The 24333-nt window shown below is 42.0% G+C and overlaps 1 protein-coding gene across 1 annotated transcript in view; it reads left to right on the forward strand.

Annotated features, from left to right (window-relative positions):
- Positions 1-24333, forward strand: part of CACNA2D3 (calcium voltage-gated channel auxiliary subunit alpha2delta 3) — an 858102-nt gene that overhangs the window by 636442 nt on the left and 197327 nt on the right. Inside the window, exons 21-27 of the mRNA XM_044675448.1 lie at positions 4350-4421; positions 4686-4747; positions 6220-6287; positions 16892-16937; positions 17096-17193; positions 19706-19799; positions 23188-23283. Coding sequence (XP_044531383.1) covers positions 4350-4421; positions 4686-4747; positions 6220-6287; positions 16892-16937; positions 17096-17193; positions 19706-19799; positions 23188-23283 — 536 coding nt within the window. The remainder of the gene's footprint in view (positions 1-4349; positions 4422-4685; positions 4748-6219; positions 6288-16891; positions 16938-17095; positions 17194-19705; positions 19800-23187; positions 23284-24333) is intronic.

Raw genomic sequence — 24333 nt, forward strand, 5'->3', positions numbered from 1 at the left:
CTTCTCCTCCTTCTCCTCCTTCTCCTTCTCCTTCTTCTCCTTCTCCTTCTCCTTCTCCTTCTCCTTCTCCTTCTCCTTCTCCTTCTCCTTCTCCTCTTCCTCCTCCTTCTTCTCCTCCTCCTCCTTCTCCTTCTCCTCCTCCTCCTCCTTCTCCTCCTCCTTCTCCTTCTCCTTCTCCTTCTCCTTCTCCTTCTTCTTCCTTCTCCTTCTCTTCCTCCCCTTCCTCCTTCTTCACCTATATAAATGCTATGTTTTTTTTTGTTTTTCGGTGTCCATATATTAACCCTTCCCAGTACTCTGGATGTTCTATTCAAATTAGATTATTTCCTATTCTTAGGATCCAGGATCCCTTGCTTCTGGACCTTTGTATAGACTGTCTGTCTATCTCCCAGTCCAGGAATGCTCTTCTTCCTCGTCTCTATGCTCTAGAAGCCTCACTTTCCTTCAGTTCATAGCTTTGGTGTTATATGCTCTAGGAAGCTTTTCCTGATTCCATCAGCTAATGCTGCTTTCCTCTGAAATAATTGCCTAATTTTGTCTGTACTTATTGTGTATAATCTGTGCTATTTCTTCTTCCATTGACAGTAAACTCTCTGATGGCAGGGTCTCTCTCACTTTAGTCTTTGCATTTCCAGCCCTTAGCCAAGTTCCTGGTATGGAGACACTTCCTAATGATTGGCTATTGGCTTATTGGTTAGAGTTTGCTTTCCACATAGCATACCATCTGGTCAAAATGGTTGAGAAATAGATGCATCTCAAACTGGCCTTAATGTTAAGAAAAAGAGAAAGCCCTTGACATTTCTCAGCATCTGTAGAATCATCAATTTAGTCAAGGGTGAGAATTTAGATGCCATGTATTCCAGACTCCTTATTTTGTGGGTTTCAGAACAAGAGAGGTTTAGGGCTGTGCCTTGCATCACAGAACTCATAAATGTTTATTGGGATTGGACACATTTGTCTTGATCATTTCCCCCCTAACTCCATTCGCCACACTCTGTACATTGAATAGGAACCTTCAAGTGATCACTGCCCAGCCTCTCTCTTCTCCCTTCTTGCTTTAGGGATGGATGGTCCTTTCCTCCAATCTCTGAGCCTCTCCATTAGTCTCATTCTTCCTCCAGTCCATCTTACATGGCACCACTAACACTGACACTTGTAAAGCCCAAGGAGTGAAACCACAGGATAGAAGACTTAGAATTGGACAAGATAGAAAATGCCTTCCAGTCTGATCTCCCTGTTTCATAGAGGGGGAAACTGGGTCTCAAAGGGGTTGAATGACTTCCCCCATGTCTTATAAACAATAATTGCCCAAGCTAAGTTTCTTCTGACCCTTGACACAGTTCTTTATAGAAGAAAGGATGCTAGATTCTTAGTCAGAGGTTCTGGGTTCAAGGCTAAGCTCTCACTCTTACCAATTGTAACTATGGGTTTGATATTTAAACCTTGGCGAAACTCAGTTTTTTCATCCACAAAATGGGGATGAACTAGTTTGCATCATCTCTTTCCTCAAAGTTGTGGTGAGGGAAGCATGTGATAAATATCACATGCTGCTATAAAAAAATGTGAGTTACTTTTACTATGAAGAGGGAACAAAAACTAAGGTCCCCCTCCCCAACCCCCCAGAAGTGCTGCAGAGAGGAGCTGACTTCGATGACTTCCATAGAAACAGCCCTGTTGGAGTGGTCAGGTGAAGACCAGGTTTTCTCATTCCTTTAACACTGAAACTCCCTGGCTCAAGAAACTCCAGTTTCCTATTGCCATGCAAAAAAAAATGAAGCTTAACAGGAACCCTGAATTGTTTGGCATGTCAAATCTCTCCCAAGCTGCCTCTCCATTACCTTTTCAAGGCTTCTTGCTCCCAAGTCCCCTCTATGGATTTCGTGGTCCATCCATATGGAACTTCTGATCTCCACGACTTTGTACAAGTTGTACCTGATGCTGGAATATACTCCTTCCTCATCTACGTTTCTAGGAATCCCTAACTTCCTTCAAGGTTCAACTGGAATGTGAGCTCCCAGAAGAGACTGCTCCTCATCACCCCAGCTATTACTCCTTCCTCTTAGGCTCTCTCCTCAACATGAAAATCAATTTTAATTTCATCTGCTTGTATTTTGCACATACGCAACATGTCCAGGTATTTCCTTCCATAGACTAGAAGATGATTGAAGGTAGGCGTGATCTTTCTTTTGCCCTTTCAGCACAGATCCTTCCACACAGTAGTTACTTAATAAAAGCTCGTCAATGGATTTCTCGATGCCCACCAATATCTCTCAGCCGCACACACATACTTTTTATCCCTGGGATAAGTGTTGGCATTTCCAACGGGCAGCCTAAATCCTGACCTACAATTCCCAGAATCTTATCCAGATTGGGTTTCCCCTCCATCTCCTGCCTTGAAGAGAGTTCCATACCGTATAAAAGAGTTCATTTCTCTTGACCATTCATTTCCCTCCATCTCCCCAAGTAACTGGTAGAGAAATTCTTTCTGATAATGATCAGGTCCTCTACCTCAGCCTCTCTGGCTTCCCTTAATGATCCTAGAGGAGATCAGGAAGCCCTCTCCAAATGTTCTAACCGAGAGCCCCCGGGGTGCCTTCCCCTAGGACTGCTCCACTTTGGGATAGACGGACTTAGAGAGAAGATCAGTTGAATCCAAGAGCCCTATGTGAGCTGGGAATCATTTCCTCAAGGCCCCCCTCCTGACTTGAGCTTGGAGCTACTGCAAGCTGGGAGGACCCCTTGGGGATTCTCCGCTTTGCCTGGGGGCTGTGGGAGGGGAAAGCCCTGAGTAAAGGAGGGGGGCAGGAAGGAGAAATGAAAAATATGTTCAAGATAAATGGAGCCGTTCTCAAGAGTTAGAAAGTAGGCTGTTAATTAGGACCAGCTCTCTGTGCTCCAAACCACAAAAGTTAAAATGAGAAAATATTTTCAGAATTGCCTCTTATGTGTTGTTAAATATATATGTGTGTGTGTACATATATATGTTAGTGTATGTGAGTGTGTGTGTCTGTATATGTATAGAGAGAGGGATGCATATTTTATTTTATCCACGCCTCCTCCTCCAGTGGGGAGGGGGGTCTTCTTTGGCTTCCCCTCACAGAGACATGAGAATGTTAACTCAAGGCTTGATGAATTGACTTTAGGGAGCCAGTTCAATAGGCCAGAGGGAACCTGAGACCCTCCAAAAGGGGGAAGGAAAGAAAAGAAAAGAAAAGTCAGCCGAGGGACTCCTGGCTGGTCCCACAATGCCCTGCTTGCTTCTCCTGACTGCTGTGTGCTGCAGAGGAGTTTTCCGCTGGGGCCTCCACTTGCACATCCTTCATCCTGTCTGTAGTCCTCCTTGGAATTCTTGGAAAGGTCACATGTTGTTCGTGAGAGTCATCCATTGAGGGGCCCTCCAGGAGAGGTGGGTGGGCAGCTCCCGTATGTGCACAAGAGAACTCTGAAGGGCTAGCAAGCTGGCCCTCCAGCTTTAGCAAAGAAAGCATCCTCATTTCCTGCCTTTTCCGTCTTTTCTTCAGCCCCTGTGTAAGGCTCCTGGGTTTTTATCACTCTAGAAAAAGTATTTACAGTATTTAACTCGTGTTCCACTTTGATAAATAGTAAAGGCTGGCATGTATAGAGTGCTTTAAGACCTTTAAAGTGCTTTCATACATAATCTGGTTCCATCCACAGAGAAACCCTTTGAGGTAGGTGCTGTTATTAAATTCATTTGATGGATAAAGGGAACAGGCTAAGACTGTTAGTGAGGGGACTTGCCCAAGGTCATAATGCTGTTGGGCCTGAGATAGGATTTAAACTGATCTTCTTGCCTCTGATGCAGAAGTATTTGGCTATCAAAATACTAACATTCTACCTGGATGGTGGGGAGGGCAGAGGACAAAGATAAAAAACTCCAAGGCAATATGGTGGAATCGGGGCCATAGGCTTAGGGGAACCGACACGGATTCCTGGGGGGACTCCGGAGATGCCCCTCCTCTATTAGTGATATTAGCTGGTGACTGTGGTTTTTCCTAAGAACTTCTGTTTTATGAACTTTGTTTTCAAACTTCAGTTTTACTTAGGATGGGCCCATCAGGAACTCATCCCCATGGCCAGGGCCTCTCGGTGTATCTGAAGTTCTTGATTCATTGTCAACCTTCCTCTGTTGGGAGGACGACCGGGGCATGATTGTAGTGAGCCTCCGAGCCTCGGGGCCCCAGAATTCCTGAGGGTGCTTTGCAGGTCTTTTACTTTTCTACATATTGGGCTAATACGTCCCCTGCCTCAGACATGGGGCAGAGAACGAGGGGGTGAGATTGTGTGACGACTGAGGGAAGAAATAACGCCACTATATTCCCTTCTTTTAGCTCAGAAATGCCATGGTGAATCGGAAGACGGGGAAGTTTTCCATGGAGGTGAAGAAGACAGTGGACAAAGGGGTACACTTTCTAAAACTTCTTCCAGCTTCATTTAGAGCCAACCACTGGGCAAAATTAACTTTGAAGTGGAAATCTGGAATAAGTATCTCTCGTTGGGGTCATTTTTCTCTTGGCTGTATCTGTCTCCAACGAGTTTCGTAGAGCACCATTAACCGTACACCTATCGCGTCCATTTCTTTTTATTTTCATTTTCTGGGAAACGTACTTGGCAGACTAACCCCACTTCCTTTTCTCTATGACTTTTTTTTTTCTCCTTCAATCTAGAAACGGGTTTTGGTGATGACAAATGACTACTATTACACTGACATCAAGGGCACGCCTTTCAGGTAGAGCCTACCATGATACCTGGCCATTTCATCAGCCCCATCACTTGTATTTGTACAAAAGCTGCTGACATCCACCGAATTCATCACCCAGAGATGATAAAGTAGCCCGTCAAAAGGCTGAACAGAGCCAAGGAGGGGGCTTCCCATGATGCTCCTGGGTTTTTCCAGAATTGGGAAGATGGCCTGCAAAATCCCAGGGCAACTGACTCTTTTGTCCATGGCTTTCCATCCCATTCCTGAGCACATAGTTTTGGTGATTTCCGTTGAATCCCGGGGCTGGGGACACAAGGGAGGAGAGGCATTGTAAGTGTCCAAAGGGTCCCCGGGGGGCTTCACCCTTTAACTTCTACATGCCTAATAAGTCACCTTTTGTCCTTTTTATCTCCTTAATCTAAGCACAGTGGCTTTGGCCATAAGATCCCGAGTCCTTTATGATTCTTTTGTTTTCACGTTCTGAACTGTCTTTTCTTTCTTCCACTAACTCAAAATCATGATGTTTCCATTAGCAATAATAGTGAAAAATGACAGTCTTATTGCACAGTGTCATGCTTCTAACAGTTTATTGGCAATTGAAATCCTCTTTTCCCCATACTTCCATCTTCTGACAAACCAATGATCTATATCCTTTTCTTAAAATGTGACCCCTTAAACAATTTCATGATTCTAATTCTTAGTATATTGGTGGGTAAATGATAGAAAATACTGATTAATGGTAGTCTTCTTTAAGAAATACAACTCATTCTTTTTACCTTGAAGGATATTTTGTATATATTCTGAGGGATACTCTGAGTTTATTATATTTGGAACTCAAAAAGATCCTAAATACTCTCTTTCATTGGGGCCTCATGAATTAATAAAGAAATTCTCCAAGTAAGGAACCTACGGAAAATAATCTTAATTTGGATAATCCAAAAAGAGAAAAAACATTAAATTAATCGAGAATAGGAGAATGATAGAAAATATTAAGATGCAAAGGAATGATAAGGTTGACATTGTTCTTGACCACTTCCAAATGATGCTGGAAGTTTGGGCTTTTGCCATTCAGAAGGCATCCCTCACCGCCAACCCAACAAGGACTTGTTGTTTACTGGAAACACTGAGTGTGTGAGATTGAAGCAAAGATCAGAAACACCTTCATTTGGTGTTTAGGATTGGCGACCATTAGAGGGTGTAAATGTTTTTTCCTTTTATGGAAATTTGAGCTGTTGGCCACACCTCTCAGAAACACAAAAAATAGCCAATTGTTGCTGGCACATCCCCTTAGAATCAGCTTTCAAGAAACAGTGATTAAACCTAAGAATCCCAACACAAACCCTAATCAAGAAAGTTTTTTTTTCTTTTTTTGAATAAACTTTTCTGTAAATTGTTTAGAGTACATGAAATGAGAGTGTGAAAATGGAAAAGAAAAATGCTAGCATTCAAGCCTTCCTGCCAGGGTGAGATGTCAAGGTCTGCTCTATTTTTCTGCACAGTTTAGGTGTGGCTCTCTCTAGAGGACACGGGAAATATTTCTTCAGAGGGAACGTAACCATAGAAGAAGGTAAAATCCTTTCTCTCTTTCCCTTTCTAGTTCTTTGGTATTATGTGGGTCCCAAGAAGGATAGCTAGATCTTGTTCCTTTTCCCTCTTCATCACTGATATTCAGGGTTGGGCTAATGACTTCATCAAACATTTAGAAAACAAGAATTTCAACTCCCTTGTTTTACAAAGGAAGTTCAGAAAAGTCAAATAACTTGCCTACAGCAGCAGAGTGGCAAATATAAGTGGAGGGACTTGAAGCTAGATTCTCTGATTCTAAGACAAAGGGCACTTTCCATTGTGCCCTCCATGACTGGCTCAAATCACTGTACTTTTTGTTTCTTACTTGAACTAGAGATGAAAATTTCAGTATTGGAACTCTCTTGATGTACCCTACAAAGAGTCAATGAATTCTAATAGCTCTACCATGAGCTAGCTTCATGACCTTTGATAAACTGTGTCACCTCTCTAAAGGTTCCTCATTGGTAAAATCGAAGTGAGGTATAGTAGAGATTAACTTTGATGATTCCCAAGGCCCCATCCTGTTCTGGAAGTAGGGTGCTTTCAGATATCACTAAAATATCCAGTTAGTTTGATGGCTAGGAACTCCTGGAAGAGAAGTGGATAAGTCCTTTACCTAGGTCAAGTGTTGTGACTTTCCAGAAACTGTGCAGAGAGAAAGGAGAAAAATTTACACCTTTGTTACGGATATAAAATAATAATAGTAATAATAATAATAATAATAGCATTTGTATTTTTTTAGGATTTACAAAGCACTTTACAATATTCTTTTTATCTTTACATTAATCTTGGTTAACTATTATTTTTCATATTTATAGATAAAGAAATTGAGATAAGAGCAAACTTGCTTGGCCAACATAACACAGTTTCTGAGGCAGGATTTGAACTCATGTCCTCCTGACTATAGGTCCAGCACTCCTTGCTAACTGGTTTAGTTCAATGGACTTATGAGAATAAGGAGAGGAAAAATAAGAGACATACCACTGACAATAGAATCAGTCAGGTCGACCTGGATTAGCGTCCTGATTCATATCCTTTCCAAGTCAGTTATCCTCTCAGTGTCCTAGGCAACTCTTTCAAGCAATAAATTGCAGAGGAAAGTGCCACTCTACTTTGGGAGAAGGAGTTTCTTCACTTGAGAGTTCCATTTATTCATAAAATCATTAGTTAGTTAAGGTATATTCACATAAAATTAACATAAATTCACATAAGGTATATTCACATAAAATTCACATAAAGTAATTCACATAAAATCACTAGCTGGTTAAGGTATATTCACAAAATAATGAAGACAGTTCTGATCTTCATCTCCTAAAATTACATCATGCTTTAAAATTTGTGAAACATTTTACATGTATTATCTCATTTGAACATTACAAAAGTTCTGTCAGGTAGAGATACTCACCATTCTTCTTTTATAGGGAAAATGAGGTCAAGCGATGTTAAATTACTTTCTTATGATGATACAACTAGTGTTTCAGGCAGTATTTGAATACAGGTTTTCCTGAGTGTGAGTCCAAAATTCTATCCACTACATACCAAGAAAAGCCATCAATGGATGTTTGACCACGAAGAGATAATAATGATAGGGACATTAGTAGTTCCCATTTTGAAGCACTTTAAGGTTTTTAAAAATCTTCACAGAAATATGATATCCAAGGAAAAAGTGCTACTTTGCCATGAACAAATCATACCAGACCAGTTTCAATGTTTTCCAGTAATTGCTAGAATATGTATCTATTTCAGTACCAGCTTATGTTTCTGTACTGGGATTCATTTTCATTAACATGGCATACAAAAGAGCTAATGCCCATCATAGATTGTTGTAATAGTATACAATGTTCCAAAAAGGGAGGTAGTAGTTCTGTTCTAGTCTACTCGGGTTAGACCACATCTGGTACCCCAAGTTCAATTCTGGCAACCACATTTTAGGAAAGATGTTGACAAGCTGAAGCATATGTTTTTTTCTTGTTATTTTTGTTTTTAGTCTGACAGATGACATAAAACAGGGAACAATCACAGAAGCAGATAATGGAAATGGAATACAATATTTTTTTTCTTGGCAAGACTCCAACATTGAGCCAAAACTAATAATATAACATTTAATAAATGTCAATGCAAAGTTCTACAGGGGTTCAAAAAATCAATAAATGGGAATGGAGAAGACTCGCTAGACAACAACTCTTATGGAAAACAATATGGGAGTTTTGGCGTAATCCAACTTCCATGTGAGCCAAAAGCTTCATATGTTAATGCCAAATTGTAGTGTGATCTCAGGCTACATAAATAAGTCTTGTGACTACAATGATACACCCTCTGTTTCCTGCCTGGTGGAATATTCTGTTCTAGCAACCACATTTGAAGAAGGCCACTGTCAAACTGGAGCATATCCAGAGAAGGACAATGAGGATAGGGAGTGGATTAGTGGTGACGTCATAAAAGGATCAGTGGAAGGATCTGGGGATGCTTAAACAGGAGAATAAAAGTCTGAGTGGGAGGTGGAGTTGGGAATTGGTAATAGTTGTTTTCAAGTATTTAGAGGGCTGTCATGTGCAAGATGGATTAGAACTGCCTTGCTTAGACTCACAAGGTGGAATAATAAATAATGGATAGAAGTTACAGAGCATATGTTTCAGTTTGTTATAAAGAAGAACTCTCTGACATTAAGAGCTGGCCAGATATGCAGTGGATGGCCTTGAGAAGTAGTGTATCCCTAATCTTTATCAGTATTCAGACAAGGGATGGATGACCACTTATCAAAAATACTGGAGTGCAGAAGCCTGTGGAGTTATCAGTACGGTGGTAGGTCTAGATGAAGTCTGATATTCTTCCCAACTCTGATTCTATTTGTCTTTGCTTCTATTACCAGGGATGACACAGGGATATGAACACATGTATTAATTTAAATAAATATTAATTAAAAAGTTGGGGAGGGAGGGGCATCTAGGTAGCTCAGTGCATTGAGAGCCAGACTTAGAGATGGAAGATCCTGGGTTCAAATCTGTCTTTGGACACTTCTTAGTTGTGTGACCTTGGGCTAGTCACTTAATTCCCATTGCCTAGACCTTACTGCTCTTCTGCCTTGGAAACAAGTATTAATTCTAAAACAGAAGGTAAGGGTTAAAAAAATAGGACATTTACTCTGGAGAGCGAAGATTCTGGGAGGATGGGAGGATCATGTATTTAGTTCTGAAAGGGAGTTCAGAGGTTATCTAGTCCCTGACTCCCAGGGATGTTAAATGACAATCTAAGGTCACTTGGCTTGGCTAAATTAGGTTAACTAAGGTTAACAGAAGAGCTTCAATGTGAAATGAGAGCCTCTCCCTACAGCAAGTGCTATTAATATTTGATAATAGTCTTCATGTTTTTGAAGGGCTGTCATGTGGAAGACACTGCAAACTTGTTTTCTCTTGACCCCAGAAAGCAAAATTAAGAGCAATGGAGAGAATCACAAGGATGTAGATTGGGGCTTGAGATTAGGAAATACATCCTGAAATGTAGAACTGGCCGAGAAGTCCAATGGGCTGCATGTTGTCAAATCAATTCCCCATTTTTGAATATATTTAGGATTAGGCTTGAAGGCCACTGGCTGGGGATGTCACATGAATTCATGCTCAGGCCAGAGCTGGGAACTCTGAGGCCTCTTTCCAATTCTGACATTCTATGGATCTATGCTTCTCTTCATGAGAAGATGAGAACTCAGGTGGAAACACTGCTTCATCTTCTTTGTGGCTAAAGAGATACCATACAAAAGGTGTCTGAGTAGGCAACCAAGTTATTGACTCTTGCTCACTGGTGACAGGAACTCATTCATGCCGTGTGCATATCCCAAAGCCTTCAGAGGGAGCATCAAGAGGGTAGTTAATGGCCTTGACTGTGGAATTATAGCCTGCCATTAGGCAACGATTTCCTGGTGATATGGGAGCCCAGGACTCTGGAATACCTGCCGATACAGATGGAAATAGATGGGGTTCAACTGAAAGCACACTAAAGAGTTACCCTCTCTCCATCCCAGAAGTCATTTGCTTGGGGAAGAAGTGTTCCAATGAGGAATGAGAAAGAAAATCCTAGTCAGAAGATCAATAAGTATTTATTAAGTACCTTCGAGATACCAGGCACTGTGCTAATGCTAGAGATACAAAGGGAAGAAGAAGATATACCCTACCCTCAAGGAACTCACAATTTAGTGAGCAAAGGCAAATGAATATGTGCAAGCAAGCTATAAACAGGATCAACAGGAAATAATTAAGAGGGGGAAGACTATGGAATTAAGATATTGGTGGGGTTTTGCTAAGATTTTATTTATTCATTTTCTTTCTTTTTAAAAATTGTTTAAATTTATTTAAAAATATTTTTCCATGTTTCCATGATTCATTTTCTCTCCCTCCTCTCCCCATCCCCCCTCGCAGAGCTGACAAGCAATTCCACTGGATTATACAAATGTCACCACTTGATAACTATTTCCATATTATTCATTTTTGCTATAAAGCAATCTTTTAAAGCCAAAACCTAAAATCATATACCCATATATACAAGTGATAAGTCATATGTTTTTTCTTTTGTGTTTCTACTCCCATAGATTTTCTCTCCATGTGGATTGCATTTTTTCTCATAAGTCCTTCAGGAATGTCCTGGATTACTGCATTGCTGCTAGTTGTAAAGTCCATTACATTGAATAGTTCCATAGTGTTTCACTTTCTGTGTACAATGTTCTCCTGGTTCTGCTCATTTCACTATGCATCAGTTCACTGAGGTTCTTCCAGTTGATATAGAAATCCTCCAGATCATCATTCCTTACTTTTGCTGGAATTTTAAAGGAATCAGAAAGACTAGGAATTAAAGAAAAGAAAATGCACAGAGCTGAGAGATGGAATATCTTATTCATCTTGTTTAAGGAATAGCTAAAAAAGCCAATGTCAGAATTTTATATTTGATCCTTGAGTTTTATTGAGTAGATGGATGAAGTGGTTGGACTTAGTCTTTATGAAAACTACTTTGGCAGCTGAATTGAAGATAGATTGGAGTGGAGAGAATTGAAGCAGACAGACTCACTAAGAGGGCTATTGCAATAATCCAGATATGAGGTGATGAAGGCATGTATCAGGGTCAAGCATTTGCCAGAGGAGAGAAGGCGACATGTTTAAGAGATATTGCAAAGGTTAAATTGTCAAACTTTGGCCCATTATTAGTATGGTGATGAGAGACAGGAAGAGTAGAGGATGGCATCTAGGTTGTGAGCCTGGAGAACTGAGAGAACGGTGATGCTCTCAAGAGAAATGGGAATGGGAGAGCATTTCGGGGAAAGATACGGAGTTCAGTTTTGGACATGTTAAGTTTACTGTTCTATAGGACTCCCAGCTCAAGATATCTGAAAGGCAGATAGAGATGTGAGACTAGATGTGAGCTGAGAGCTTAAGGCTAGGAAAACAGATGTGAGAACCATTATCAAGCATACACTGTCTATGATATGGTAGGAAAATACTAGGGAGTTGCTCCAGGCACAAACGAGTAAGTGACTTATCCAGGGTTACTCAGCACAAGTCTTTCTGACTCTGATTCTAAAGCTTTAACATGAACTTGGTGATCTCATACGCAGCCACTGGATCCTATCAACAAACTCAAGTTTCTTGAACACTATTGCCCAAAGCTTCAGAGAGACCTTCAAACTATAACAAGCCAAATACCCATTAAGAAATCAAGTGTCTTTAGGAGGCATTGACTGACATCACCAGGTCACATTGACATCAACTGGATTAAATGCCTTCTTCTGGTCTTGGGATGATGTTTTCTTCTGGCCAGATGTCTCATCTGGATTTCTGTGTGCTACCCCAAGCCCTATTCAATAAAAAACAAAACAATATTCAGTTCATTAAAAAAAGAAGACTTCAAAATACAAGCCTGTCCTGCTATACATACAAGGCATATGCTATCAAGCAGTAAATTCCTCCAAATCCGACAGGCCTGATGGACCATGAATGGAATGGGCCCAGAGCTGAAGCAGAGGAGATAGGAAGATGTCGCTCTGATGAACCTGACAAAGTCTTTTGCCAACTCCCATGCTTGCAGTGAAAGCAAAGGCCCATTTTCTAAATATCATCTTTATCCAGATCTTACAGTATGGCAGTGACAGTAGAATAGAACAGTCTCAGAAGAATTAAGAATTAATATCACCCAATAGACAGTGGAAAGGTATATATGGGTATGATCAGGCTGTACCATATTACCATGGCAAAGATGACAAAAAAAAGATAAATTATGGAGAGGGATAGGGAAACAGGCAATCAGTATACTGTTGGAGGAAGAGTGGAAAGTTTCCACCATTCTGGAAAGCAATTTGGAACTTTATGCAAAAAGTTACTAAATAGTGTAAGTCCTTTGACCACAGCTACATGCATTATAGGCTTATACCCTAAGGAGATCAAAGAAATAGGAAAAGGTTCTATAAGTAAAAATATGTGTGTGTATACATATACATGATACAGATTTACTTGTACTGGAAAAGCAAACAAAAATCTGCCAACTATATCCATCAATGGAAGAATGGATGAAAAAAATAATGGTCTATGAAGGTGATAGAATACTATCATGCTATGAGAAGTAATAGGTACATCGAAAAGACTTAGGAAGACTTCTATGAACTGATCCTGAGGGAAGAAAGCAGAACAAGAAGAACAATTTATAATACAACTTCAATGTTATTAAACAAAAGGAACATGTCAGACTTTTATTAATAGTTGAAGAAGGAAATGAGCTAAACCAGGAGAATTTATACAATAAAAAGAACATCACAAACACTAAAATCTGTGAAATCTATAAGAACTTTGATCAACGCAACAACTCTCCATGATTGAAGAGGTCCAAGGATGAAATAAACTCTATACTTCCTTACAGAGAGGTGATGGATTTAGGTCTTAGAAAGAGACATGTATTTTGAATATGGCCAATGAGGGAATATGTTTTGCCTAACAATGCATATTTGTTACAAAAAATTTGTCTCTCTGTGTCTCTCTGTCTCTGTCTTTCTGTCTCTCTCCAGGTAAGAAGGAGATGAGGTGCAGAGAAAATAGATATCTCTTATTTAAAGACAATTTTTTTTAAAAAAAATAGAGATGTTAAATAGAAATGTTTAAACAGGGAGTCTCAGATATTTACTAGTTGTTTGACCCTCGACAAGTCACTTAAGTCCTCTTGCCTAGTCCTTACCACTATTCAGCCTTGGAATAAATATGTAGTATTGATTCTAAGACAGAAGATAAAGATTTTTTTTAAATAGGGAAGTTAGGGGATTATGGGTGTGAAGTATGTATACTTTCATGTGCTACCATTTTATCATTAACTTTGCTTAATGTTTGACTCTCATAGAGGTAGGAATAATCAGGACATATTTATAATGTAAAAATAAGATGTCAATAAAACATATTATCTATATATGTGCATATATACTTTTTGCTTATTTATTCATTTAAACCATTGAAGAATTACAAATAAGAAAAGGAGTAAGAGACATTTTCAAGAGACATGTGCCATGAAGGGAAGATAGACAGATTATGTGACAAGAGTTTGAGATGGGAGGTAAATGGCCATAATGCTCTCTGGTATCTTCACAAAAGCAGGAGAAAATGAGGAAGATCTTATGATAGGACACAGAAGTTAATCATACAGGTTGAACAAATTTGGGCTAAAGTCTGAACCACCGGAGGGAAACGAAATCATTAAGATCACAAATCCACTTAAATATCTGAGTTATGTGGCAGGCATTGTGCAAAGCACCAGGATCCCAAGACAGATCACCAATAAGGAGTTTCCAGATTATGGCCAGCCTCTGGGGAAGGAGGAAATACTTAGAGCGCTCTTCAGGATAGAGACAAACAGCTGGTGACTGAAAGAAAATCAAGCAGCAGAAAGAAAAACATAAAGACCAAGGAAACACCTCAATTCACGAATTCCAAGAGCTTCCTTTTGATGAATCCAAATTGGTACATGCATGCAGGGAAAATGAGTTCTCGTGCTATCATTCCAAGAAGGGAAAATGTTGACTTTAGTCGAGGAGCAATACAAGACACGCAAGGCAAGGTATGTAAGCTGGAAGTTCTAATGGAGAGCCACATCAAAGCCCTGTTGTGACAGCCAGAGTGTATTAAAAGGCAGAGGACTTGTAAGAGCCAAGAAAGTATTCATCCTCCTGTCCTCCGCCTTAGGAAATCACCCTAGAGCACTCTGTCCACTTCTGGTCTGCACATGTCCAAAGAGTTGTAATGGAAAACTGGAGTGAATCTAAAGAAGAGGTGATTAAACAGCTGAAAAAGAAGTTCCTCAGGGCAAGGTTTAGGTAGGGGACTGTTTAGAGCTGACTCGTTGGTGGCCTTGGGTTATGATCTTAACCTCTTACATGAAGGGCTTAAAGAAGATATTGAGGGTTTTTCTCAAACTAGAGATATTAGTGGGAAGGGCTGGGGTTAAGTAATTACAGGGGGAAATGATGGATGACTTTATCAGTTCAGAGGACAAAATCGAGATACTCGAATGTTCCATCAAGGCAGTTGATAGAGGCCAGGTTACTTGGTTACTCAAGATGGCAATGTTCCATTCCCTTTAACTCCATCATCTGGCTAGACATTCAGCTACCTAAAGAAATAGGACTGGACTAGAGGGTCCCTTCAGGCCCTTCTAAGAATGTGGGTGTGCCTTACATATGGAATTCTGGGAGAAAGACACAGGTGGAGGAGATGACTTAGCTTTAAGTATTGGAAAGACTGTTTTCTTTGGTCCCAGTGAACGAAACTAGTAGCAAGAACAGACTTGCCAAAGAAGCCCATATTAGAATAGATGCCAAGGGAAACACTTTCCTAATAATTGAGAATACCCCAAAAGGGAATGGGCTACCTCAAGAGCTAGTAGCTTACCTCTCCGTGGAAATCTTCAAACCATGTCAGGATTATGACTTTTTGGAATTGTTGTGGTGGATGTTATTTTCTCAGATACAAGTTGGATTGGCTGGTCCCTAAGGTCTCTTTTATCTCTGCTAGCCCATTAACGAGCGATCTTGCCCTAAAAATAAATAAAAAGCACATTTCTAAGCAAAGATAGTAGACAATCAATACAGCAAGGTAAAAGCAAGGAAACACAAGCACACCTAAGATGGGTCGCTAGTTAGTTGCTTCTTTGTCAGTAAAAGTGTAGCCTTTCCCTAGTGATACTCATCAGTCACAACCTTGACCAAGAGTCACCTGATCTAATTACATCATCATCTCCAGTGTCTAAACACCCTGAAGTCTAGGGAAGCCTGGAAGGATGCTAGAGTTATTCTAAATTATTCCTTCATTGTAATCCAGGCTCCAACACTTACTAGTTTTATGACCTGGGGCAAGTCGGTTATCTAACATATTCCTGCCTCCAGCTATTTAGTAGTAAAATCAGGACTGAAATAGTGCCTACCTCACCTAGCTGTTGTAAGGCTGGTCTAGTCTGTTCTGATCTCTAATCAACTTTATTCTGATTTTAATTATATATTGTATATATTATATATATGAATAATAATTCAGATTTAAATCTGAAAGTGCTTCATAAAATTTGACCATTATTATTCATGAGTAAGAACAATCCCAATTATCTGTGAGGCTCTCTCAGCCCCTGCCAACATTCTCAAATCTTAAAAACATTCCTTAAACCAGCTATCAATACCCTTTGCAGCAGAGACAGCACATGCCCAACCCTTCCTATGAGGAGATCAGGGTAGGATGGAGAGGAGGGTGGGAATCTAGACCCATGAATTGAGCAGTGGAATATCCTCCTGGTGTGGATGCTGCCTCCACTGGTGTCGGCAAGCATCTCCTCAGTCAATTTGTTCTTCGTTTCTCAAGGCATTAACAAATTAAATGACTCACTCATTTTCATGATTCCAGTATAAGTTCATCTCCAGGATTTGAACCCAAGTCCTGCCATATCCTATGCCATATTACCTCTATTCAATTTCTAGTGTCAGGCCTTTCCTCAGCCCCCTTATCTCTGAGCTCAGGCTCTTTGGTTGTACCTGGAACTGAAGCAATGATGGTTGAGGTGAATGAGGCCTTAGATCAGAACAAAAGAGGAAGAGAAGAAAGCATCCTTGGGCAATCCATGCCATGCCTTCTGAAAATCAGGACGCAAGGCAATCATGGCTGCAAGGGAGAGTGGGGTACTCCTCTCCTCCTGGGGAGAAAGGATGCTTGCCCTGCGTTGGAGGGGTGGATCTCCTCCCCAATTTGTGCCTGGGGGCCAACTCCCATTTGTTCCACGTTAATTAAGCCTTTGATTAGTGGTAGTAAAGTTCAAGGAGGCTAGAAGGGGGAAATAACAATGGGGAGGAGAATTCTTTCATGTAACAGAAGTGTGGTATTTAGCACAATGTCTGGCACATAGCTGTGCTTAATATATGTGTGTTGACTGATTGGCAGGGGCCAAAGAGATGTCTGCCTTTCATATGCTATCCCAGGGAGCCTGCCTATCCCTCTCCCAACAACAAAGAATAGCTTGAAAAGAGGACCTAAATCATCCTTCCAATAATCCTAATTATCCCTCCTCTGACCATCATTTAGCACTAATTAACCCATTCTCCTCCCTTTCCAGGCCTGCACGACTTAGAACATCCTGACGTGTCCTTGGCAGATGAATGGTAAGATTTAAACAATGCGTCAATTCGGGATTTGTTCCCCTGCTTTGGTTTCAGGCTGTTTGTGCTCCCTGTGCCCAGTTCTCCAAGTTCAAAGTTACAGAGAGAGGATGCTGGTAAATATTTACATGCTCATGTTTTTGGCCATGTCGTGTCCTTAGGTCTTATTGCAACACAGACTTACAGCCTGAACACCGACAGCTGTCCCAATTGGATGCTATTAAGCTCTACCTCAAAGGAAAAGAGCCACTTCTTCAGTGTGAGTCTGTTTTCAAGCTTATTTGGTGTGTGCATGGTGGGGGGGAGAAGGGAGGACTCCCTCGCCTTTCCAGTGGGGAAGAGGAATGGCGTTGAAGGTTCAATGAATTTGAATGCACTGAAGTCCACAATTCAAATTCATCATGTCCAGGCCAGTTTTGTACTAGCAGAAATAGGCAGTCGTGTCAGCTACAGGCAAACTCAATCTTTTTTCCAGGAATGGGAATGGAGGAAGAGACGGTGTAGATCTTTGAAATCCACAGAGAATTAAACATTTTCACTTCACCATTTGGTTCCATCGTATTTCCCCAACTCCATTTCACAGACATTGGTTGATAACTGAGAGACATTCCATTTATCTGAAGACTCCTTGGAATGATGGGCACTCTGGGATCTCAAAGGCTCAGCCAATAGAAGAGCAGTTTAAGCAGGTCTTACTATTCTGGAAAATCTTTGAGGACTTGTCCAGCGCTGGATCATGTGAATAACAAATGAGAACCAGCCTGGCTAAGTTTAGCATTTCTTGTGATGACAAAATCAAAGATTCTTTAAGTAGTCTTTCATGACAAACATGAGACCTAGTCCCAACCTTTAGCAAAGAACAAAGGAGAGAGAAACACAGCACTGAGTTTAGCGTTGGGGGATTGAATTTTAAATTCCAGTTTTGCTTTTTACCATCTGAGTCTTCCTGGGCATTGTGTTCTCTCTCTTGGCCTCAGTTTCCTCATCCATAAAATAGTGGGATTGAATGGAATCTCTTTCCTGCTTTAAATCTATTATTCTGTGATCCTCAAGTCATTCAAGAGGCTTACAATGGAGTAGGAATGACGAGACAGGGCAAAAAATTTGTTGGACCAGTAAAGATGTTATGGTGAGTGAATTAGAAAGAAACGAAGAGGACAAAGTTATATGAAAGCTCCAAGGAGGGAAGGGTTACCATCTGATGCTCTCCTTCCTGAGCAGCTCCAGGAAAAGGCTTAGTAGAGTGAACTCATCTCCAAAACCCAACATATTTGGGATGTCATCACTCTAACCCTTCTGCGTAGAATGGTGGTAGGAATCAGAGATCCTCAGAGAATCTAATCTATTATTTCCCTTGACATATGAAGAGCCTGAGACCCAGAGTGGGATGCCTTATCAAGGCCACAGAGGTCATTGGGGGCAGGACCAGGACTAAACTCCAAATGGCCTGCTTCTTAACTGGATAGTCTTTCCCATAAGACATTTCACATCACACTAGCTCTGAAAAACGACACATTTAACTTCTTCCTTTTACATTTCCCTCCATTCCTTTCCTTAATAATATCTGAGTCTATATATATAGGGCTTAGACAAGGGACCCATTGCTATAGGGAACTCCCAGATGCAGAAACTCTTCTACCTTCTTTGCAACTTGTTTTAGAGAGTTAGTGAGGTTGAGAATTATTTTGAGTTTAGTAGCTAGTATGCATTAGAGGAAAATTAAAAAAAAAACATCTTCCTAGATATACATGCATGTAACATGCATACACATACATGTTTGTGTAATGTAAAACAACCACTTGATCCATAAGAGAAAATTGAATGGACCCCTCTCTCCTTGGAACTCCCATAGAACTTTTTCCCTTTCATTTCTTTCTAATTAACTCACCATAATATCTTTACTTGTCCAACATTTCCTTTTGCCTTATCTTGTCTTCCCTTTAAATAATAGATTTAAAGCTGAAAAGAGATCCCTTTAAGACCCAGTAGGCCAGGATTTCCCCTCCTAAAGACTCTACGTTGGGACTGCCCCCAACTCTCTGACTCTTCTGCTCCTGTGGCCATTTACCCCAGAACTCCATGCCTTATATCTGGGTTTGTACATCATGTCTTCCTCAGTGCCTTAGATCCTCTCTTCTGTCACATCCAAGAGAATAGGCGAGGCCTCAGGAACTGTTTTCAGACACAATCCAGTCCCTAACTTCATTTTGTAAAATATTCAATCCTTCATGTTCTCTGAGCCTAAGACCTCAAGTATTCCACAGAGCAGCCCAGTGCAGGTCTTTGCTTATGGACACAGAGAAACCCACGCAAGTGTCTAGAAGCCACAAACAATCTCACTTGCCTTCTTATTTTCCTTCTTCCCAGACACACTACAAATAAAATATAATTAAGCAACCTAGACATAAAGGGGTCCCAGCTCTCTCTGATTCTGCTTGCTGTTTATCCCGATTCCCCCGGAGTGGGAGAGAGGTTGATGTTCTCTTTCAAGCTATTGGCAGCAGCTAGAATCGCTCCTTTATGATCACAGTAACATTTCCTGTGTTAATAATGCCTCTAAGGGAAAAGCAGATTCAAATCCATTTTATGTCTCCTTTTTATTTGCCTGCCAGTGAAGTTTGTGAAACTGGTACCTGAACCAGGAGAGGGCATGGGCCAACATCTCCTCTAACAACACCAAAAGTGGTGCCTGGATGAGATGCTGCATTGTGCCCTTTGGGCTCATTGGGTGGATCTCTCTGAGACTCGTTCCTTGTTTCACATCCCAATAGGTGACAAAGAATTAATACAGGAAGTTCTTTTCGATGCTGTAGTTAGTGCCCCCATCGAAGCTTACTGGACTAGCCTCGCACTCAACAAATCAGAGTAAGTAGTCACACATATCTTCTGCTCTTTTCAAAATTCCCATACAAGAGTTGGAAATAGCATTGCATTCTCAAGAGTTAGCTGGGTTCAAGAGCTGATGTTCCATTTCTCTAGTTTGCTCCAGGTTTCAAATCCTAAGTGGTTTTATGGGTAAATAAACACACAGCGTTTCTAGGGGAAAGGGGATGAAGGAGGAATGAAGGGTAAAGAAGTATAACTACCTTAGACAAATACAAATGGGCTGTGACAGTTTGAGTGAGTGGCAGTTGGGATCCAACTGACTCTCAGACTACATCATCCAGGAACTTGTTATGGAAAAGAAACAAGAGGAAGTTAAAAACCACTACTTAATAATGAATTTAAAGGGTAAGAGCTGTAGGTCACCCTAACCTAGGTAACTAAGGACAAAACTCAGGAGCTGGGTCAGGATCTACACCAGTGATTCCCAAAGTGGGTGCCACCGCCCCCTGGTGGGTGCTGCAGCGATCCAGGGGGGCAGTGATGGCCACAGGTGCATTTGGGGATGGTGAATAACTAGGGATGGTGGTGATAGTATGTGACAGGGGTGCTAAGTAGTATTTTTTTTGGAAAGGGGCAGTAGGTCAAAAAAGTTTGGGAACCGTTGATCTACACTATTGCAACCCAGGCTGCCTGGAAGGTGAATGGATGTCTCACAACTTGAGTTCACTTCTGTTCCAGTGGTGATCCAGCACAGGTCCTCAGCAAAATTAATCCAAAGGGAGAATGAAGGCAGTGAGCTAATCCAGTCTGGAAGTCCACCTTTCAGAGCTGTGATCAATGCTCACACCTGCATTTCCTGGTAGAAAAGATGACTCTTTGATAGAGAAAATCCACTCTCCTGGGCTCTCCACTAGTGACAGTTAACCAGCATCCAACTGCTCTCAGCCATAACAGAGTCTCTCAGGAATCACTTCCTTCCTTGCCACTATTCCGTCATTGGAACCTTTAGGTCTTATCTGACAGCCTGGGTGCTAATTTCACTAAATGTCTAAACTCTTAATTTTCCTCCTAACAGTGGCTATAGCTGTGTTGTACAGACAGCCCCAAGGGTACAGGGAAGGACATCGATATCCCATGAAGTTTGGGATGCTGAGATACTGGGATGGTTCCAACAGAAAGGAAGAAGGGCTTTTCTTGGGTCTGCTTACATAATCATCAGGGAGAAGGGAGAAAATTTGGGACCTATAATAAGTAGGACTATGCATTTTACTGAATAGGAAGAGGTTCAGTGCAAAATATTATTGGGTTTTGTTTGATTGTTTGTTTGTTTTGTTTTGTTTTGTTTTTGTTTTAAATCCTTACCTTTCATCTTGGAATCAATACTCTGTATTGGTTCCAAGGCAGAAGACTGGTAGGGGGTAGGCAAGGGGGGTCAAATGACTTGCCCAGGGTCACACAGCTAGGAAGAGTCTGAGACCAGACAAAATATTGTTTGAAATTTAAAATTCAATATGGTGTGCCATTATGCTTATGAAGTTGGGGAATTCCTCAAGTTTCCTCACTCTATTCCTTTTCTCCTTAGTTTCTTCCTTTTTACTTTTATTTTTCTTCCTTTCTTCGCCTCTTTTCCTTTTCAACCTCCTTTTAAAATAGTTGTATCTCTTTTATTTGCTTTTATTTGGTTTCTCTTTCCTGAAAGATAGTATTTCAACTATTATGTAAGAATAATGAGGCTAGAAGGAGAACTTTTTTTGGGTATCTTCCCCGAATCCATCTGGATAGTATATAAACATAGACTGAACAGTGCAGAATCATGTCATGGCTTATTCGAAGAGATCTCAGCTGCTCTCCAGGCCAACTCATCCTGTGAAGGACTCTTAATTCTAACATTCCATACTCCAACAAAAGGCCATCCAGCCACTAAAGGTCTCCAAGGTGGGATAAGACACTACTTGTGGAGGCAGCCCATTCTTCTCCTGTACAGTTGGAGTTGTTAGGAAATGTTTACTGATGGCACTTCTCGGGAAGGCAGAGCCCCTGGAATAAAGTACCCCTTTTCCTGAGATCTGGATATCTCTTCAGTACTTTTATGGACCTAAAAACCCATATGAATCAGAGGAGATTGCTCATCCGCTGGGGCATAGGCTAGAAGACCTCCATAGTGATGGCATCCTTTTTACCAGTGATTCCCAAAGTGGGCGCCACCGCCCCCTGGTGGGTGCTGCAGTGATCCAGGGAAGCGGCGATGGCCACAGCTGCATTTGGGGGTGGTGAATAACTGTAAGGGGGTGGTGATAGTATGTGACAGTAATATTTTTTCTGGAAAGGGGGCGGTAGGTCAAAACAGTTTGGGAACCCCTGCTTTCTACTGCGATCCTGTCATCTTAAACAAACCGAGCATCTTTGTGGCAAAAGCAAAGGGTCTGTCTGGATGACCGGAGTGTTCCTCAATAGCACACGAGTTGCAGGACAAGGTCAGGGAAGAGTATACTTTGCAGAGACACTTTTGCTGATTTATTTTGAGCCATAGTGGACCTGGCCTAGCTGGCCTAATAGCTAGACTCCTGGATGTGGAGTTAGGAAGACCAGAGTTCCAGTACTGCCGCAATTACTTCTTAGCTGGGCAAGCTGGAGGAAATTGTTTGACCTATTTCGGGCCTCAGTTTTCTTATCTGTAAAATGAATGGACGTCGACCTAATGCCGTCTTCTGCAGCTTGAAATCTCTGAGGCTTGTACTGTTCCAGTGTAGAGAGGCGGAGGAGAACAATGGTGAGATGTCAGTGAGAAGCTGCCAGCGGGGGCCCTTTTCCCTGCATCCCCGAAGAGCGAGCTCTGCTTTTGGGCACAGGAGGGGGTTTCCACTCACCACAGGCATCAGATTTGGCTTGCCTTCTCCCTCCCCCGTGCAGCCCCCCACATGAGACTTTTCTCCTCTGCCCAGTGTCGCCAGCGGCCTCCCCCACCGAGGAGGCGTCGTGTACCTCCTCCGAGCCCTGACAGCGGGAGCTCAGGGGCTGGCTCGGAGCGCGCCTGCTTCCTCTGAACGCATTCATCATTCCTTGGAGGAGACGCAGGCTTCGCCTCCATGGCCAGAGCCCCCAAGTCGATTGTGAGAGCTTTTGGCTTGAAGGCAGCCTCGTCTCCATCTGCCTTGACTGGGGGGAACGGGCTCACATGCCACTCTCATTAGCCCGGAGCTCCCCCGTGATGCCTATCGGCCCATCGCCCTGGAAACGCTTCTGGAGGGGCCTCTTCGGGCTTGGCTACATGTTTATCTCCAGGAAAAATGAACGTGTCTCTCGGAACTCCATTTCCAGGCCCTGCTTCCAACATGTTAGTGCAGAAAACTAGGCCGGCCTAATAAAAGAGCCATTATCTGTTTATTGTCTGCAAACGCTTGCTGGCTGACCCGCTGCTTGTTTGCAGGAACTCGGACAAGGGCGTAGAGGTCGCCTTCCTCGGAACCCGCACCGGCCTCTCCAGGATCAACCTGTTTGTGGGTGCCGAGCAGCTCACCAACCAGTAAGTGCTGCTCAAGACACAGCTGGGAGAGGGGAGGGTCACTCAAGGTCGGACGGGGGGGCCTTGAGTCCATTCAACAAGCATTTATCAAGAAGTAGGGAAAGAACACGGGCTACAGAGTCAGAGGCACCGGATTCCAATTCTGGCACTCTTGCTTACTGCTTGGGAGATTTTGTTCCCGTCGTTTAATCATGCTTGGACTCAATGTCCACATGTCCACTATGAAGGTGTTAGAATAGATGGCCTGAGAGATCCCTTCCAGCTCTAAAAGGACCCATGATCTACTGCTATCACCCTGGGAACTCACTGGGTCATCTCACGTGGCCCTGCTGATGCAGAAAAAAGTGAGAAAGAGCTCCTAACCTCGAGGAGCCTGCATTCTACTGAAGGCAAGCAGCACGTACATATAAAAGTTAAAAAAAAAAAAAAGACCCCAAATTCCCTCACTAGGGGCATTAACACCGGGAGGACCAGGAAAGGCCTATTGTAGAAAGGGACATGCCCTGAGCTTCTAGAAGTGGAAGAGGAGGAGGACTGGCATACGTGGCAGAGGGACGGAAGAGGGGAGACATTTGTGTATGGGGAGCACCAGGCAGGCTAGTTTAGCTAGAATGGAGAATGCTCATTTGGAGTACCAAAGGGTCATCGTTTTGTCCTACTTCCATCTTGGCATGGAGAGACAGTGAAGGTGGGGTTTAATGGAAGCCATTTGGTCAAGTCAACAAGCTTTCACTAAATACTTATCTTTAGCAAGGCCCTGGGCTAAGTGCTACTAATAAAAAGAAAGATCTGAGGAAAGGCTTATTCTGGAGAAATCCACTGTCTAGTGGAGGGAGAAAATATGCAAACAACTCTCTCTCTCTCTCTCTCTCTCTCTCTCTCTCTCTCTCTCTCTCTCTCTGTCTCCCTCTTTTGTCTCCCTCTCTGTCTCCCTCTTTTGTCTCTCTGTTCTTGGCTTCTCTCTCTTCTTTCTCTCTTGTCTCATTGTCTCTTTATCATTCTTCTCTCCTCTCCTCTCCCCTCCTCTCCTCTCCTCTCCTCTCCTCTCCT

This window comes from Gracilinanus agilis, chromosome 1 (assembly GCF_016433145.1).
Source record: "Gracilinanus agilis isolate LMUSP501 chromosome 1, AgileGrace, whole genome shotgun sequence".
Taxonomy (NCBI): domain Eukaryota; kingdom Metazoa; phylum Chordata; class Mammalia; order Didelphimorphia; family Didelphidae; genus Gracilinanus; species Gracilinanus agilis.